At 41.8% G+C, this 19881-nt stretch overlaps 1 protein-coding gene across 1 annotated transcript in view; it reads right to left on the reverse strand.

Moving 5' to 3' along the window:
• Nucleotides 1-1310: 1310 nt before the first annotated feature.
• DKK2 (dickkopf WNT signaling pathway inhibitor 2) overlaps nt 1311-19881 on the reverse strand; it is a 66276-nt gene continuing 47705 nt past the window's right edge. The window contains exons 2-4 of the mRNA XM_030565546.1: nt 6113-6263; nt 4904-5053; nt 1311-4331 (exon numbers count right to left, since the gene is read on the reverse strand). Coding sequence (XP_030421406.1) covers nt 4081-4331; nt 4904-5053; nt 6113-6263 — 552 coding nt within the window. The 3' untranslated portion in view covers nt 1311-4080. The remainder of the gene's footprint in view (nt 4332-4903; nt 5054-6112; nt 6264-19881) is intronic.

Raw genomic sequence — 19881 nt, forward strand, 5'->3', positions numbered from 1 at the left:
CACTCTATGTTGCAGATCCATCAAGGTCAGTCACAGCAGTGGTGCTCAGAGTAATAGCTAAGGGAACAGATGGAGTTCTGCAGTACAGCAGCAGCCACCTCTTGCTTTCTTCTCTTCCTTCCTTTGCAGCTGCCTTTCAGCAGAAGAAGGTGGACTGGGAATCCTAGGCCACCAACAGGCTGTTGTCTATGCTAACTCTGCCCAAACTAAGTGTTTTTCTCAAAAGTTTGGACACATCCTAAACCTGCAGAAACACTGAGGTTTGACTAGGCAAGAAAGCAATGCCTGGTGCTGCCAGGGGAAATAGCAGAGTTGATGACATTTTTTAAAAGAATTTTTCCTAGTTTGTGCCTCTCACCCAAGAAATCCTAGTTCCCCGCTCTAGGCTTTACTTCCATCCCACTCCATTCTTATTGTATTGTAAACCCTTAAGGATGATCTGCATGAATCTCACACAGCAGATTCTCTTCTGCATATTCTTTGCAACAGCTCCCTTTCTCCCCTGTCCTTAGGCCTTTGTGTAGGGAGAAAGTGTCAGCAGAGGAATCCATACCCCAAGCACCTGATCACCTCAGTCTTGTCCCTCCTTCCTTCAATCACTCCCTATACCTCTCTCATCTCCTACCACTCTGCACTGAGCAGGTAAGCAGCTGACTGGCAGAGCAGTGAGAGGGCACGAGAAGGATGAGAGGAAATACACCGCTTAGCAACTCTGACAATGGCCATTAACACAAAGAGCAAAACTGTTGAGGAAATTTTTTTCCCTTCTCCCAGCCTCATCTGCTGACTAGAGCTGGTTAAAAAAAAATATCCAACAAAATTTTTTGATGGAAAATGGTTTTTTTTGGCTGAAACAGAAGTTTCCTTGGTAAATGTCAGTTTTCTTTACTTTTTTTCTCACAGGTTTTCAAGAATAATCATGCTGTGATTAATATCAATATGCCATATTGGTTGAGTACAATCTCTGGCTATTTCTATCTGTGTTCTCTTACCACAGTGATCACTGGGTATCTGACCAGCTATTCTGTTTGATTTCCTAGACTCTGAATATTATATACATGCAGATGGGGATATTTTTATTTAAAAAGTAGTTATTCTTGATAACCTATGGGGCAAATTCACCTCTCAGTTGCATATATACCACATATCAGTGAACAGATACCATTAATTGAAAAGTGGAAATAGCTCCTTCTTGAATGAGCAGCTAAAATAATTTTTTTTTTGTTCTGGAGGCATGTGTATTAAAGTAAATGGCAAAACTCCTATTGACTTCAGCATCCAGCCTGTATAGTATACAATGTTGCCAACTCTTGTGATTTTATGGAAAGTTTCATAATATTTGGTAGGCTTTTTTTATTATTATTTTTTTAACCATGGCAGTCAAGAGACTGCCTGAAAACCTCAGCTTTAAAAAAAAGTTTCTAGCCCTCTCAGTGCTGTAAAAAATATGAAAATATGAAACAAATGCACCCTATAAATCCAGAAACCAGATGACAACTCAAAAGAATCCCAATTTTTAAAAATATCTAATGATTTTTAAGCCAATCTACTTATTTTGGGGCCTGACTCATGAGGTTTTGGCAATACTGAGTATATATTCCAATCCTATTCAATAAAGACCTACACTAAAACAGCAGGCAAGGAATGTGGGTAAATATTTTTGGGAAAAAGAATATTTAATATATTTCATCTTATTATACATTCTTTTTCTAAATTACAAAGTCATCAGGAAGCATATATATTCTGCTACAAAGCTTTTTGTAAGAAATATCTCTATAAGAAAATATATCTCATTAAACATTTCCTGTAAATAAATTAGTCCAAATACTATGTTTTGTGCGGAGAAGGGGAGGTTATGCAGAAGTCAGAACGTAAGATGCAAATCACTAGGGGGGACAATTCTTCAACTCCCTACTCATATGGAGTAGACACACTGAAGTCAGTGAGACTGATCTTATATGCATGTGCTGTTATGGTGTACAAAAGGGCTTTGGAATTGACCTCTATATTTCAGTTGTTCTGCTGAAATGATTCACTTTCCAGACTTTATTTCTGTTCTCAGTTGCACTGAAGTAACTCCATTGAAGTCACTGGAGTTGCAGTAATGTAGCACTTGTGAAAGTGAGACTGGAATCGGATCATCACTTTTTAAGGAATAAGAGAGCCTATCTCTACAGACCATTCCCTTTTTAACAATAAAAAGTGACTTGCATATGAAATATATTATCCTATAAATCATTCTCTTTAATCCAGTATATATGTTGGAATTTAGATTCTTATCAGAGATACAGGAAGCGTAGTTTAGATATGATTTCCAGTAAAAAAGTTTGCGTCAGAAGATGTATATGAACCATTATTTGTACAAAAGGCACTGGTACAGAAATGCAAGGGAGGGGAAAGGTGCCATAAAGAGGGAGAGGGGGGAAGTCAAAAGTTGGTCTTCACAATTAAAGTAAACTACTCTGCTGTACACAAGCTGTTTGGAACTGATTAACCAAAGGGGACAGCCATTGTCTTATAAAATGCGGAAACAAATATTTCAGTAAGTTAATTATATAATCTGCTATTTTTAAAAGAAATTCCAGTCTCTTTACTTACGTTTACACAGATAACATTCCTTAAAATAAGTGAGCAAAGTAAGAGGAGATGAAAAGACATTAAGAGAGAAGTCAGATGGTGGACATCCTTCGTTTTAGCCAGTTCACGAACAGGGTAGTTATGTTAACAGATTTCTTTATCCACTGTAGTCAATGTGAATCCACTGTTCACAACAATATCCAAACTGTTAACATGCATTCAACCAGAACCTATTCTCTTTTCAGTCTGAGCTGTTGTGTCACATCACATGATGGCTCGCAGCATGTCATAGATGACAGCATCACATGTTACTGTCTGTTCTTTAGGAGAGGCGATGAGATGCTTGCAAAAGTCAACTTTTTAATTTTTTGCTGACTGTGAAAGGTGAATCCAATCCATTTTAGCTTCTCCAAATCATGGAAGAACCAGATTTACACTAACAGCCTATTGTTACTGTTACAGTATAAAACATGTAATTTATTAGCATACAATCTAATTGTAGAAGATGCAGGCAGCATCTCGTATAGTTAAGGTTGCAAAACAATTTCTGTTATAACCTTCCATATTCAGATGTTCATAACTTTTCAAAATATTACCTTTATGGAACTATCCATAATGCAAGCATGTTCTGACAAGAAAACTATATTTAGTAGGTCTACGAGCAACTGAATGGGTATCATTCTGGACGAATCATGCACATATTTTGCTTTATCTGCTCAGCCCATGTATGCTAGCAGTATACCGAGACAAATACAAGCTATTAATTATAGTAACTGAAGATGAACCGATTAAGGCATTTCAGTTTAAATATTTATAGAATTATATATATATTTTAAACAAAAAAAAACCCCCTGTTTAAATGCCTCTGATCAGAAGAACTGCCACTGGTGTTTTGAAATCACTGTGTGGTGAGATTTTGCCACTCCCACTGGGGCCTGCAAAATCCAGCACTCTTGCCCTGCAGGAGTGCTTTCCTTTTTCAAGTGACAGCCCTGATTAACAAGGTGTATGGACATTCACAGTAACTTTTATTCCCATCTCTAACACCTGCTATTTATCACTAATATTTTAGTACCCAATAATGTGTTGACAGAAAAAGTCTTTCTGTAAAGCACTGCTTTGTGTTGGAATATGCTGTATACAATTTATTTAACAGTCTATTACCATGGTGGAAAACTATCCCACCCCTAACACTGAACTCTTGAAAAGTCATGGGACCATGCAGCTTGATAAATGTCAATAATTTCCATTGTGCTTTTTTATAATAGTTTTTTTCCACAAACTGTCGAAATTATTTACACAAAGAAGTTGCATAATGGAAAAACTCCAGCTGCCATCGCATTCACTTCCAGTTCAAAACAAATGCAGTTTGGGGTGATTTCTATTCCTACCACAATCATTACTTTAACCATTCTGTGTTTATTTACAATCCTCATTTCCGACCATGTTGCAATGCAAATACACAAATTCACAGTCTATTAGTAACATTTTTCCAATCCTCATTCAGATTTTCTGACATACATGAAGTCTTGATTTAGAAGAATAAGTGGCATCTTTCCATACTTTGCAAGACAGCCCTTTAGCACAGTCACATCGCTGGAAAATCTCCAAGCCGTGAGAGCCTTTCTTGCGCTGTTTGGTACACACCTCCCCCTGATGCAACACAGGTTTGCAAATTTTGGTCCAGAAATGGCGAGCACAGCAGTACCCCTCAATGCAGTCTGATGATCGTAAGCAGGGATCTCCTTCATGCCCTAAGAAAAGCCAACAAAATATTTCAGTGTCTGAGGCAGAAGGTATAGATTCAGAACAGTCTGGCTCAATGTTGACTAAGAAACAGAGGATATGATACTCATCAGCAGGTATTTGAAGTACATAAACGCCAAGGCCTGGGGGGAGTTAGAGAGGTGCAAGGAGGATATCAATACAATTGTCTGTAAGGCCTGATAAGGAGAAAGTCAATTAATGAAGCCTCATGGTCACAAAGGCATGTGTTACATATTGCATGATCATCACAAGAGAAGCAAGGTGCGGCCTGCACAGATTGCGCAACTGGAAAATACACTTTCCCACCACATCTGACACATGGCTTACAGTAAAGGAACAAATGCTATTCTGAGCACAGAGGCTATGACTGACATATACAAGCAAATTGGTATAATATCGTTTGTGGTCTGTGAATTCTTGAAATATACAGATGATGACAATCCCAGCCCTCCCAGCATTTCATAGCAGATCACTGTAAATCAGTCTAGTCTGCGTTGCTGTAGCTTGTCTTTCTACAGAGAGGTGAATGAACTGGACTATATTGCAAAAGCAATCCTACCTTTTATGTGTGACAGCTTGGACTGTGGTCTCCCTAGATTCTGCCATCCCAAGTCCTTGCTAGAATAAATACCATTTTTCTTGTGGCGTGGTCCTTCCAGAGCGGGGATGTGTGGAGTAAGGATGCTTTCAGTTACTGGTATGCAAATACCTATGGGAATGAGATGTTAGAAATGGGAAGGCCTATTAGAAGGCTGTGGTAGAGGCTGAGAGGAGTGTTGTCAGTCAATAGGGCACTGAACTGAAATTCAGGAGGCCTGGCTTCTATTCACAGCTCTGCTAGTGACCTTGAGCAAATCACTTCACCTCTCTGTGCCTGTGTATTTCCCCTCCCACCGTATGTATGTCTTATTTGGATTCCAGGCATTTTGGAGCAGGGACTCCAAAACCTCATACCACAGGATCTTCAATCTCAGGTGCGGCATCAGCAATATAAACAATAACAAGAATATAACTTCCAAGGCATCGTTTTAGTGGAGTAACACCACGGATGAATTTGCTTCTTTACATTTACTGAAAAAGAATGATTATCCAGTTTGCTATTGAATCAGTGAATTAATCCATATTTTAAGTAATCTGTCAGCCACCCATAGTTTAGTCACGAAATATAGGTTTTGTTAAAAAAACATAAACATCTAAAAGGACAGGGGGTCAGAGAGGTGGTTCGCAATACCTTAAATGAATAGAAATGTACTATGACATTACAGAAAATTTAATGAAAAGGGGGATTTAAAAAAAATAGTAAACATTCCCCTGCTGTGTTTGACATTGTATTAGCGTTGCATTAACACAAGAGTCGTGAATCTGACCAGACACTGAACGACTACACTCTAAATGGCTAGTTATGCATCGAACTTTTTACTGCCACATACAAATACAGTTTGAGCATGCAATCAAAATAACTGCACCCTCAAATAAGGCATACGGTTGCCTACACAGTTTTGAAAATCATGTGTTAGGTTTCTCACTAGCAGAGCAAAATCACAGAATCTCTTCTAATCACAAGATAGAAAGCATAGGACATATTTATACAAGCCCTGTGTTGCTATAAGTTTTTTGACATGTTTCCTATTGGTCTGAAGAAGGAATTGTGGTAACTCAAACAGAACTACTGCTACACATGTCCTCTGCTTACATATGTTCTCAATATATGCCATTAAACCAGTCACTGTCATATATAAAAGGAAAATAAGAAGAGCTGCTTAAGTACCATTGTTACAACGGTTCCCAGGGCAGCACATGCCGTCTCTGTGGCAACGCTTCTTTTTCCTTCTGCAGATCATGCAGGCAGATGTAGCTTGATGAGGGCTATGGCAGTACCTCCCAACTTCACATTCTTTATCATTAGTGCAAGGGTATGCCTGGTCAAGAAAAAAGAAGGATTTAAAATAAAGTAGTAATGCACAATAATTCTTAATTCATATAGTTCAAATCACATTAGCAAAACGAAAGCAAGAAAAACTAAATGTGAGAGGTATGTTCGGGGGGGGAGAAGGGGGAAGAATTTATCAGATCCAAGAAGGTGCTACAAGGGGGTGAAATGAAAGTGTGCTTCTCTATGGCAATTTACAGCTGGCATATGGTCATTCAGGGACTACAGCCAGCTTTTATAAGTCAGAGCAGCCCACAGGCTGCTCTAGCTGACGTTGGAGCTGTGGCAGGAAGCCATAACCAGGGAATCAGGAAGCCATAACCAGCTCCTTGATAGCCTTATTCCTTCTTAGACCAAGCATATCTTGGTGCAAGAGAGAATCTGGCCTGTGTTTTTAATGCATTCCAAGTTATTGAGGCCTGTAATTAATTCATAAAACCTCAGTAATCCAAAGTAAGGAATGAACAGTTTTATCTTTGGTGGAGATCCACCTGGAAGACAGTAAAACTCCCAAAGTGTCCTCTGCACTGGATCTTGTCTAAAATCTGGGCTAAATACTTAGGTGGTATCTTTACTTTGAAAGGTTCCAAAGTCATGGTCAAGAACATAGACGAAGAGACCTTTCCCATAAGTTCATGATATTTACACTGAATACTCTCACACTGGTACAAATTCTTCTTTTGCATGCACACTGCTCCCACTGACACCTATCAGTGGGATACTTTGAAAGCAAATAGTATCAACATGCTCCTAGCCTGACAGCCACTAAGAAAGGAACACATGGAACACTCCTGTACTCATCAAAACCATAATTCTCTTCCACTAAGACCTCTCTTTGACGCTTTTTCATGTAAGAACAGCGGAATATGGCCCTAAGGAGAGAGAAAAAGAAGCTTTGTCCTTTCAGGTCCAACATAATGCTTCCATGAGACCCAAACAAGGACCCCAGCCCATTCCAGAAATCCTACCACTGGCTCCCAAGCAGCTGTCATTGTGCATCACTGCTGTATTTGATTGAAAGGATAATTTAATATGCGCTACTTACACAAGCAAATATATATTGTTGTTGTTATCTCACATTAATTCATTCAAGACTTTCCACACATGTGCTTTAAAACTATATTCAATATTTTATTTAGTTTTCTATTTAACTTTTTGGATTTGGGATATTAACATGTCTCTCAGAACTAGTGCTGAGAGAAAAATTAGTTTCCCAACAACTGTCAAAAAATGTTGAGGAATTTTTGAAATAATTTCCCCCAAAATTTTTTTACTGAAAATAGTTAAAATGATTAATGCAATTATTTGTTTACCACATTATTTGTTGGGCTTGTACAGCCTATGCACTGAAGCCTGTGCTGCAGTCTTCATTGCTATTTTTAGCCATACTAGCTAGATTACAGCTAGCTCAGTTATGCCTACCTGAGCTGCAAATCACACCTATGATTTCAGTGTAGACATCCCCAAAGCCCGTTTCCCAACCAAAGAATTCGCTCCCTGCACAATGTGCAGTATTTAAAAAGGCCATTTTCTCACATATGAACATGTAATAATAACGAATAAACACTTGGCTATTTTTCAAAATTTGAATTTACCAGATTTCACTCAGTGGCATTTACTCTTTCTCCTTTGTAGCTGCCTCAGAAGCTGACACTGCTGCTTCATGGATAGTGGAGGGAGAAAAGGTGCTTGGAGGGCTGACTGGAATTTGGTAATTTAAATGAGGGGGATGCATTTAACCAGGAGCTTCCTCATCCTACTCCTTACTGTATGGGGTATCTACATCTGATTTCCCTAAACCAACTTGGCTTGACTTTCAGTGCATACCCAGGAATCTCAGGGAGCACAATCCCTCTCTGAGCTCCCAGGATGCAGGAGAAGTTGCAGCCTATGCTGCAAAAGGATATCTAGCTCTACAAGTTGCTGCAACGAGGGGGATGGAGCCATGGCCCCCTTCTTATCTCCAAGCACTTGTTTTCAGGGATATATGAGGAAAGCAATCTATGGGCTTACTGGATATAATCCAATGCCTATTAAGTCATGGAAAACTCCAACTTGACCTCACTGGATTCTGGATCATGCTTCTTGAGCACAGGAACTGCAACTGCCCGTTGCCTTTCCATGGGAATTGCAGAGGAAAGTAAAGGGATCCTGTATGTCCAATTTCCTACTCAAGGACCAGAGAAAATCTGTCCTTTGGTGTTTACCCTCTTCCGTATTTGTAGACAGTTACGTTCCCTTTAGTCATTGCGTAATCACACTATAAATCTCCCATAAATCAGCCCTCCACCAAGCAGTGTCATGATTTGGTTTGGCAAAACTTAATAAAGTATAAGTACTTATCTGAAGTTATCCCAGCCCCTTTGACCTAGGAATTTGGCTAGAAAGCCCTAAAGAGCTAATTGGCTTTCCTGTGAGATTTCCAATAGGGTACTTCCTGATTTCAGTTTAGCAGGAAATGCCACTACAGAGTGTGAAGGTAATCCAAACAGTATCTTTTAAATTAAAAAGTTAACCAAAACTTTTTGCATCTCATTTTTTGTTTGTTTGTTGTTGGTTTTTTTTAAATATAACAGTGAGGGAAATTAACAGAGCATCAGCCTCAGCTTTCAGTTTCCTGGGTTCTGTTGGTTTGCATCACTTCACAGCCTTATCCTTTTTTATGGGTTGAGTTTTGTCTTCATTGTAATACTCGGCCTGGAGACACTGGTTTTGAGTGAGCCAGCTGTTTGCCAGTGATGTGTCAAATGAGTGGAAATAATTTAAAGTCTGAGATGGAATTTTTCATCGTGTTACGAAATGTACCATTATCAACAGTGGCTGATCCAGTTTATAAATAAAACTTCAAACCATCGAATTATACAAATCATGGAAAATGTATTTTTTCACACAATGGTAAATTAGCACAGCTGTTCTACTGTCCTGTGCTGAGTTCATTTGTTGTGGAAAATGTAAAGGCTGAAACTTATTCAAGTAGTGACCTTGATCATGGTTCACTACATTGACTGCTGGGGTTGGGTAATCAGGTAACTGTTCAGGGGTAAATTGCCTGTGCCTGTCCTTGTGTGGGTATGCAGGGGGCAGACAGCCAGGATCCTTCCACCCCACGCAAGGACAGGGGATGAGCACAGCTCTTGCATTTGGGGAACTGCAGGGACTGCTTCCTCTATGCATTCCTGGGGGCGCAAATTAACCCAAAAAGGGCAGGGAAGAGGCAGGGCCATAATTCACCCTGCAAGTCTTCCTTCCCCAACCAGGCCAGCAGAGATAGGCCCGCTGCACAAAGAGCAGCATGCTCACCATAGCTCTTGCGACTCCCCAGCTATGGGGCAACATGTCGCTCTCAATGGTTCTAAATGTTCATCCACTCAGCACAGCTCTGATTATATAGGAACCTTTATGAAACTGATAGATAATATTTAGCACTCGCTGCAGCTTCATTTAGATACACTCATTTCATGTTTTCAGCCCAAAATTAGACACGGTCATTCGAATAAAACCACAGAATAAAGCAGATTGGATCTACGACAGGAAGTTGGAAGCTCAAATTGCATTAGTAAATCTAATAACAGATGCTTTGTTTTTACAGGGTTTGCTGCTCTCCTCCTCTCCACCCCTGCCCACAGTTTCAGTCTGTTGTGAGCCTATTCATAATGGATATTGCTGATTTGGTGGCAAGAAACCACATTTCAAAGACTTCTTTGAACTACAGCTGGAGTAGAGGACCCTGCAACCAGAGAGTTTGAATTTTGCTTTCCAAGGGGTGTCTCTGGAAGTGCATCTCTCCATTTGTGTTATGGCATTCAGGTGGATCAGTCCTCAAAGACTATCCTGTTTCAGCCATGGATATTAACTCTAAAAAAAGACCCCCTGAAACAGTGATTCTGCTGCATTCATAATACCAAGGGCTGTGAATGAGTCATGGGAATATTCAGGGGAAATCACAAAGGGGCCATGGAAAAAACCTCAAAAGTGGATTATTTTTAGTTTTGAAAACATCAGCAGTATTGGCTGAAAACATCAGGACATAGTTTGTGGTAAAACTAATCCTTATTTTTCCACTTTTGGTACAAGCTGTGATAGGGCAATGTCCTTCTCTTGTCTTCTGCTCTGTCTACACAGACTCCGAGACCTTCACTTGTTAAACATCCCACCACCTTACTGATCCATACACCATAGGCATTTACAGTTTCAATCTTTTCTCAGTTCTCTGCCAAGGAGAGGAGAGGGAAAAGATCACTACCCAGAGATCCTGCCTAGCTCTGGTTCTACTAGCTTGCCTCTCTTCTCTGCACTTCCCTACTGAGACTTTTTATACTGCCTTCATTAATGGGGCAATTTGCTCACTAGTGCTCCCCTAGTCCATTCTAATCCACTAATTAGGCCTGGTGAGGTCCAGCCTGAGGGGAATTAATTGGTGTTAAAGTGACAAGAGTACTGACTTAGTTGTTGGTTCCCAGTTCTCTGTCACTGATCTCCCCTTCTTGCTGCAGGTCCTGTTTTTTTATTTTCCTTGGGTCTTCCTCCCTTGCCTGAGGTGTTACTCTGCTGGAGTCTCTCCTCACTCCCCGGATGGTCATCTGGGGGTCCCCTTGTGGAGTCCATCCATTCTTCACCCACAGAAATTGAATTTGATGGGCAGAGGTCACCCCCACAATTCTGCTTCTGCCCATAGGTCCTCATATCATGGGCAAACTATGGGATCAGCCTCCCTATCCTAAACCCCTTTACTTTGTGGTAGAGCCTAGGGCCTACCTTCCTCCATCTGGTTGCTCAGGGTCGCTGTTTCTCCCAGCCCTCCAAACGATATCTGGGCTCAGTCCTTCCGGTGTATGGGTGGAGGGGGAGACCTGATGACCTCTCAACCCTGGCTACCAGGCTTGGGGTATTTGTTTCTTCTGCCTCTATTTCCATATTTTTCTTATCTTTCCCCGTTTCTCAGGAGACCTCACTTTCTTTCCCTTCCTGATGGTTTGCTGTCCTAGGTCCAGTGTTTACCAATCCGTATCCTTCCAGTTTCAGTATTCCCCCCACCCCCAACTCAGGTTTTATTTCTTCCAGCTTGGGTTACATTTTCCACTGCTTGGGCACCCTGGCACCATACCACATCTCAAATGGAAATGGGCTCCAATCTGTGCCCAATGTCACAAGTTGGGGCCATCTGTCTACTATCCTGGTTCGATCCTATAGTCAGCCATCTTTCCTGGGGAGGTCCACCTCTATGAATTCTTCTTTCAGTTTAACAGCCATGTCCACTGTGGTAGGCTGATGTTATCTGACCCATACTTGAGTGTTCTTGGGGAGGCGCTGTAGAATCTGTTCAAGGATCAAAGTGTCCATAATTTCCCTCAGCCAGTGGGTGGTCCAGTCCCTCAGCCTCTGGGCAAAAGGATGTGGACTCCCACATCCATCTCGTAGTTCAAAATTTCTATATTTTTCAGTGGGTTGGCCCACCCTATCCAGGATGGCCATCTTTACCAATTCAGTCTCTCACTTGCACATTTGTTAAAGCCATATAGGCCACCTTTGCCTTCCCAGTCAAATAGGGCACTAGACATTGGGCCCAGATCTCCTTGTCCCAGCCCGCATCCAGAGCTACCCTCTCAAAAGCTGCCTACAAATGCATGTGGATCATCCACAGGGCCCTTTTTATGTGTTCCCTGTGGCTGGTGACCGGTTTCCTGTCACAGGACTCATCATACTTGGGAGCAGCTGCTCCTTCATGTGCAATTTCTCTTTTATAAAGCCTTGCAGGCTCTTACATTGCTCTGCCAGTCAGGTGAGCAAAGACTATCTTTCCAGATGGTGAGCCTATATGGATAATTGACCTACCTGCCACCTTAACACTGGCATCAGACAAGCAATAAGAAATACACTGGGGTGAACACTGCATCAGACAAGCAATAAGAAATACCTTAGAGGACATACATTTTTCTGAACATTTTTGCCCTGAACTGCCTCCTTTCTGCCCAACTCCTTCCTTACCCCTAAATTAATTTGAGTTCCTGTGTGTGAAGGAAGCTCAAACAAGCGGCAAACAAACAACCACTCTGCCCCTGTCAAGTTCTAGCTGTTGTCTTTCTAGGAATGAATGGAGCATTGCATTTAGGACTATTGTGTGGCTACATGCTGCTCATAGGGTAGTCCAGCATATCATATGTGGAATCCCACTATGTCACTATTTGCTGCTTCCTCTGAGGGCAGTAAGTAGATTCTCCACTTGAAGTTCCTTAACAAAACTGTCTGAGGCTAGCTGAAGTGGCCAGCACGGGGTGCGAGCATTTTCATTGTTGTGGAATAACTATTGCTAACACCAGTGCTTAATTTGTGCCGGGGCCAAGCCCTGGCACCTCTAGGCTTGGCAGTTCATTGCCCTGGCACCTCTAGATTTGCTTCGTCAGTTATAAATGTAAAAAATTGCTTGCCCGGCACCTCTTTCATTTCAATTTAAGCACTGGCTAACAGGTTGGGGCTGTATGAGAAATGGGATATGAGTGGGAAATGGCTATTATATACCACTTTCCTTAGTGCTGCCTGTTATCTGAGGCCACAAAATCTGTGGATGAGAGGGGAGCTTGTTACAACTCTTCATTGCCTACGCAGCTCCTTCACTGTACTGCCAACTCTCAACTTCACATAAGCACAGTTGCTGGTGAACAATGCTATAGCTGACGCTTCTGCTAAAGTGAGCATTGTGTGCAAGCAGATAGGCAATCAGCTCCTCCACTGTGGAAATCATGATTTGCTCTCAGATGTTTGCAAGAAGAAAATGAGGCTAATTCCTTTAAGAAAACTATTGGCCGCAAATCATTTGTTCAGCTCTCATTTTCTTCCTTAATTTGATAGTGAGAGAAAGAGAGAAGCCATGGGTTCAATGAGAGGCTGGGGTTAGCCAGAAATTCCTTGAGTGCTAATCTTGGCTGCGGAATTGGCTGTTCCTGCTCTCACTGAAGCAGAACACCCACTGACTTCAGATTGGGCCCTTGGTGAGTAGTCACAAACTCAGCCACGTAGCCTCTCTTCCCCAGTCTATAAAATGGTGTAATAACACTTACCCACCTCTCTGCAGTGTTGTGAGGATTAAGAGATGGGCCACATTCAGTCTGTGCCAGCAAAAGCAAGCCCCCTTCAGCCAAGGGGGTTGACTGCTACGCCACAAAGGGAGGCACTGACTCTCATTCTTTTCCTGCACCAATAACTCCCTTAACTTTTCAGCTTGCCCTCTCTGCAGCTGTTTATAACACTGTGAAGATGGCAGTACAGCCAACACAGGGCCAGATTGCGTGTGTTGGTGTATCCCTGAGTGAGGACAGGTGTTGCCCCCAACCTGTAACCCCACAAGCCTTGTGCCACACAGACAACAATATAAGTCACAGTTCCTCCCTGTTCCCCCACCCCATTGCTGTGCCAGAATATTCCACCACCTCCCCAACCCTCCACGCTGTGTTGGACAGTGTGCTGAGGGGTGCAGCCAAGACTCTCCTTATTTCTCATCCCTGCCCACCTACTCCCTGTCCATCCATTCTGGGTGCAGGTCCATGTAGGAGAATAAGAGGGTTCTTATTCCCTTCCTATACCCTTACTCGCCTTCCTGAGCACATAGTAACTGGTTGCGAACTTGATCTGCTATCTAGGATTTCTTTTAGATACAAGAATGAAAAATAACATCCTCCCCCTCCCCCCCAGTAACTGTGCACAAGTTGCTAGCAGCTGTGAAAATTATGGTACTGTCTGCACCCTCCGATTCCATTCACAACAATTTCTCACTCTGTTCTGGAAAAGGGTACCATATCTGCAAATAAGCCAGTTTTAGGAGAAGTGAGCTAGCAGGATATAATTCTTCCCCATCTATCTATGTTTTGCAGGGACTCTCTTCCTGTCAGACAATACGGTCAACAAGCAATGCAGCATTTGTTTCCACCACACTAGTCCACTTTTATCTCCTTTTCCCTTCAGTTTTCTGCTTTCCAGGCTCCTTGCTATGGCATTAGTATAGAAGGCAAGCCCCAAAAGTCATTCAAGCAAACTGCCTTTGTAGCCAAGCTTTTTTTATACCAAGCAAGTTGGATTGCCCCTATATATTCTCAAGTCTTGCTCATGGACTAGTGCAAATTTTGACTCTGTTCTGTCTTCAATATTGCAGGAAAGAATCCTAAAAGTCTAAGCATTCCTGGTGTTTTTTTCCCCCCACTCCAACTACTGTGCTGTCATGCTGATTTCAAGTGACACACCACAGCAACTCCATACCAGAGCATTCAGTAGTAGTAGCACAGCAACTGGCTCTTTCCTGGATTCACTCCTAATAAGAAATAAATAGCGAGTTACGAGGTAGGAGGGGCTAGTTTATGGTAGCTGAATCCCAAACTGGCACATACCAGTAACTAATTACCCAGACTACAGGTTACCCCTCTCTCTGTTATTTGTGTGAATGTTTCTATTGACTGCACTGTAAAATTAGCAGTTTGATTGTCCTTGAAGACATTTTCATTATAGATAATTATATATGAGTAAGTCTACTGGAGTTTGAAGTTTTTCAGACTTTTCAAATTATTCTCTGGGTTCACAAAATTAGTTCAATGTCCTCAACCCATAATTTACCTGTAATGTAAATTATTAGGGCTAGATTTGGACTTTAGCAAGGTACTCTGAATAAATTGCAGTGACTCAAGAATAGTGTCAGCAGACATTGTGTTTCAGAGACAGTCCACTGAGGCACAATTCCCCCCTTGCTTTGTCCTTGCCCCAAGGAGTAGTAATTTACTTCTGTCTTATTCTGATAGCAAATAATAGCACCTCCTGTATTGGCTGATGTGATGGGGGGCTGGAGCCAAGTCTCCATTAATCCCCCATCCCTCCTCACTCACCTGCTTCAGGGGAGAGCTGTGCACCTTCTTAATTCTATGCCCCAGATTCCAATGTTCAGTTAGCCCCCACATAAGTGTGATTGTTCTTACCCCCTCACACTCCCGCACGTGGCTGTGCAGTCCAGTCACAGTCTAGTCTTTATTTTCATGGTTAATTAAAAACAAGAACGCCTATGCTTTTTTTTTTTTTTTGGCTAAAGGGAAGCCTGTGCTACCCAGTGTATCCAAGATAGCGTCTTTATAGTTATTCTTTTCTGCTCCTTTTTTCACTGCCTTTTCTAAGCAGAACATGAGCACAATAATATTTGGCTTTGAGTTGAACTTTCAAGAGCACAAATTTGCCCATCCCTAAAGAGAATCTTAACAAACTAACAAATTGCATGCTATGCATAGACAGAGCTGTATGCAGGTGTTGCACTAAGGCTTCAGCTCTGGAGACCAGGGTTAAAATCTTGATTCGGTCACAAGTGAAAATGAGTTTGATGATCTCAGCTTAATCCCTGGACATTTGTCCATATCACAAGACACCAGAGTATCTGATAAACTACAGTCATTTCCTGTTCTACCTATAGGGAAAAATCACATTCCTGCTGTGTTGGTGAATGGAAATCACTGTAGTTGTTTAATTATCATTAGCATCAAATGGGACTTACATGAATGTATCTATTTCTGTGGGTGAATAGCTTCCTGATGATAAGGTTGATGATCATAAATTGGAAAAAAAATTGCTCCAAATTGGGGAAGGGAAAGTTACATGAAACCTCTAGAATGTTTCAAAAAAAGTTTTGGGTTTCATGAAACTTATTGAGTTACATAAAACCTTCTTCCCCTTAATTTAAAGCATAGTTTATCCCAGGGAAACAATTTTAAAAAACATGTATTTCTTACTAAATGAAAACCTGTGTTAAGCAGAAAATAAATATTCATGTTTGAGAATAATTCTCAGCTTATTTCTAGGACTACCAGGGGAATAAAAATTTTAAAATATGCAGCAGTCCAGACCTCATGCTTTCCCAGAGCCAAATAAAACTCAGACCATAAAAGTTTTGAGCTCTCTTTGGAATCTAGAGTATATATGTATTCAAAGGATTCTGAATTTGACAAACCAGGTTTTCCCAGTTCTTACTAAAATGCTATGGGCAACACTACATGTGAGTTGTAGTAGAAGTGTGTAGCCAATACCATTCAGGTGAGGTATTGGAGGCACTGTGTCTCAGTGAGGCCTTGGGAACAAGAAGGGGTGGTATCAATTACACTACCAAGAATTGGGTGCAGCGTGCATCCACCATGCATAGGAACAGCCATTGTGAACAGTCCCTGCTTCGTTTTAGCAGAATGGGCTCCTAGTGCTTTCTCCCTTTGCATACCCACTCATTTTCTGGCCCTAGGTTAGGTGTCATGTTTCAAATGGCACGTTATGGTTTTGATTACACACCCATCTAGAGGTGTAAAAGAGGATACGCACCCTCCTTATGTAACTCTCTGGACCTTTGGGCAGGATGGATAAGAGTAAGCAGACCAGACACACACACACACTTATTCTTTTCCTGGAGTAAGTGGATGAGGAGTGGATAGGAGGGGCAGGGAATGGATGGAGCCTTGTTTTCAGCCTGAGAGGCCAGTGCATCTGAGCCAGTATGCAGGGTGGAAGGTAACAATTTTATGCTGGTACTATAGGCCAGCCATAAAATACTATGCTGGGGAGCAGGGAAGGAACTGTGGCTCCCAGTGGAAGGCCAGTGTGTCCTTGTAACAAATTCTAGCCATTAGACTATAACTAGTCTCTTTTAACTATTCTGCATTTTTAACCTGAGTTTATCCAGACTATATATACAAGATACCTCCAAGGGAAGAAAAGAAGATTTCGCAAAAGCTTCAGTGCTAAATTGGTGTATTAGTAGCTAAATGCATCCAGTGGGTTCCAGATCAAATCTAACCAAAGGGTGCACATAACAAAAGCACTTTGTGGCATTCCTGGCTCCATCTTGCCTGGACCCCAGCACTATATGGCATTGCCTCCCTTTCAAACTTTGGGTGTAAATTTTGTGGGTCCATGGTCCCCTCCAAGCTCAGGGCCTGGATCTGTGAATCCCTGGATCCAGGCTTAATTTATGTCTATCAATTTTTAATGCGGGTCACTAATTCCACTTTAAAATTGATATCTTTGATGAGACAGGTTAAAAACATTCCAAGATTCAGAATGGGTCAGAATGGGTCAGACCCAACCTTTACTGGCTTTGACTCACGCCAAGTGGCTCCTATTGGTTGATGAACTACCAGTAGCAGCATTATAATGGAGGGCACCAAAGTAACATTAAGTAATTTTTGAAAGCAGCCGTACAGAATTAAATCAGGTGTGACAAAAAGCCTCCATCTTTTGAAGGCCTCACCAAAGACTTCTTGAAAGATGCAGGTTTGTTACTATGTACTTTGTTCCATATCCTGTCTTTTCAACAGTCTGTTTTTCCTTTTATCTCTGCTTTCTTCTCACCCATTTCTGCTGGTTTTACTTTTCAATTTGGTTTCTAATTGGCTATTTATCATGTGTTCCAGAATAAGATTGTTGTGGATTTTTGATCAGCACATTAACTGCTATGGCTGAACAGTAGGTTGCCAAAAACAATTTTCATACATGATTATTAATGCTGGAAATATGCATTTTTATTTACGAATACTATCCAAATGGAAACAGCTAGCAGAGTCTATGGCGTACAAAGCACCAGGAATTAAACCTCAGGTAGGTACTCACACATTATGGTAAGGAGTTTATTAATGTAGACAGGAAACTGGGAAGAAGTTACTGTTTCAACACATTTAAGGATGAAAGTTTTTGGAAAATCATATGACTGGAAGGGACCTCAAGAGGTCATCTAGTTCAGTCCTCTGCACTCATGGCAGGACTAAGTATTATCTAAATCTTTACTCCCCATGTAGAGAAAGTCAAAAATCAGGGAGAAAATGTTGCAGAAAGTATTCCCCTCTCTCTTTTTTTTAAAGTCAAAATTGGAAATTTCTATGAAAATTTTGAAATTTGGAACATTTTTGACCAGTGGTTACTCCTGTGTCAGTGTCTATTTGAGGTGAATATGCAAGAGTGAAATCACTGCCACTTTATCTTTTAGATGGATTTGTGGAAGCTTGGTGTCACGGTCCTGAACTATCTCATGTGTAATTTGTGACAACGTCTTCGGTCTGGAGGCATCCCCCTTGTGAATGATTAATGAGGGAGTGGTACTGGTACCAGCCCTGAATAGATCTGGTCATTTCTTGCAATATTTAATTTATCCTGTCTAAACAGAATATCTGAGTGGTAGAAATGGGCCTAAGTCACAATGGTTGGATCCAGATCTGAACTTTCCTGAAGTAACAGAGTATTTTGATCTGGGGTTTTGGTCTGACCCCATCTCTACACAATAGTCATCAGCAGTCACGACCAGGAGAAATTACAAATGCACCAAGAGCATGGAAATAAGAAGAGGTTATAGCCTTTCCCGGTGGGTTCAAACTGCTGCTCAAGAAATGAACTTACTTTGTAATAAGAAGGCCACAAAAAGGTAGAGAAAGCAATTAATTAATAGGGTGTAATCCTGGCTCTACTTAAGTCATTGGTACACCTCCCATTGATTCCAATGAAGCCAGGATTTCACCTATAGAGAATGCTGCACAGTTATAAAAATATGTGCAAGGCTCCACATACTCAGCAATTCCATGTCTGTGGACTTGACCATGGAAGCCATCCCTTCCCTACAAATTCCTGCAGAACTATGCTACTGCATCTATAATTTCTTTTTTTTAAAAAAAAATACATGTTTCTAGCCCTCATGTTTACATGTTTCATACATGTTTCTTAAAAGTGTGAACTGAGTGTCTGTAGCAAAGTGAAGACTCGCCGGTGTGACACCTCCTGCTGGTCATTTGGGTATTAGCTCATCTATCACTCAGAGCACCTCCTGGTGGCCAGTATCTCAGCTGCTTCAGGCCCCTGTGTCCCTCCCAGACCCCAGTGCCTCCTTACCCTGGGGTTCTTCCCCCACAGCAGTCTCCACACTCTGAGTCTCCCCTCCCAGGGGAACTCCCACCCCTCTACACCCACCTTGCCTCAGTTGCTACTGCCAGTCATCATCCACCCCCCTCTCACTAGAGCAACCTGCAGTCTGTCGTGGCCACTCATCATTGGCAAGGGGGTCAGAGCAGCTGCCTCTGCCTATCCCCAGGCTACACTTTAGCCCCAGTACTTGCCTTTGGCCTTTATCAAGACCTGCAGCCCAGGAAATTGCCAGGCTGGAGCTCCCCAGCTCCTCTTGCCTTTGCCCAGCCCTGCTCTGCTTCAGGTACCCTATTCTCAGGCAGCTAGGTCCTTCTCCCTCCAGCACTAGAGAGAGACTAACCCAGCTCCTGGCTCACAGCCCTTTTATATAGGGCCAGCTGTGGTCTCATTGGGCATGGCCCCAGCTATGCCTGCTTCCCCAGTCAGCCTAGCTTTCCACCCGAGCAGGGTAGCTCCCCTGCTACAGTGTCAAACTGAGACAGCCAGAAACAATAGCACTGAGAGGTATGACCTGCACTATTCATCTCAATTGACTGTTAACTCTGAAACATACAGATGGCAATATATGGAATCATTGTTATTTACTTCCCTGCTGAACATTTTAGCAGGAACAGCTGACTAACATGCTTACATCACAATCCCAAACTGCTTTCCCGGGTGTCAAGGGCCACAACTGTCATCACCCAAAACCCTTC

This window comes from Gopherus evgoodei, chromosome 5 (genome assembly GCF_007399415.2).
Source record: "Gopherus evgoodei ecotype Sinaloan lineage chromosome 5, rGopEvg1_v1.p, whole genome shotgun sequence".
In the NCBI taxonomy this organism is placed as follows: Eukaryota; Metazoa; Chordata; order Testudines; family Testudinidae; genus Gopherus; species Gopherus evgoodei.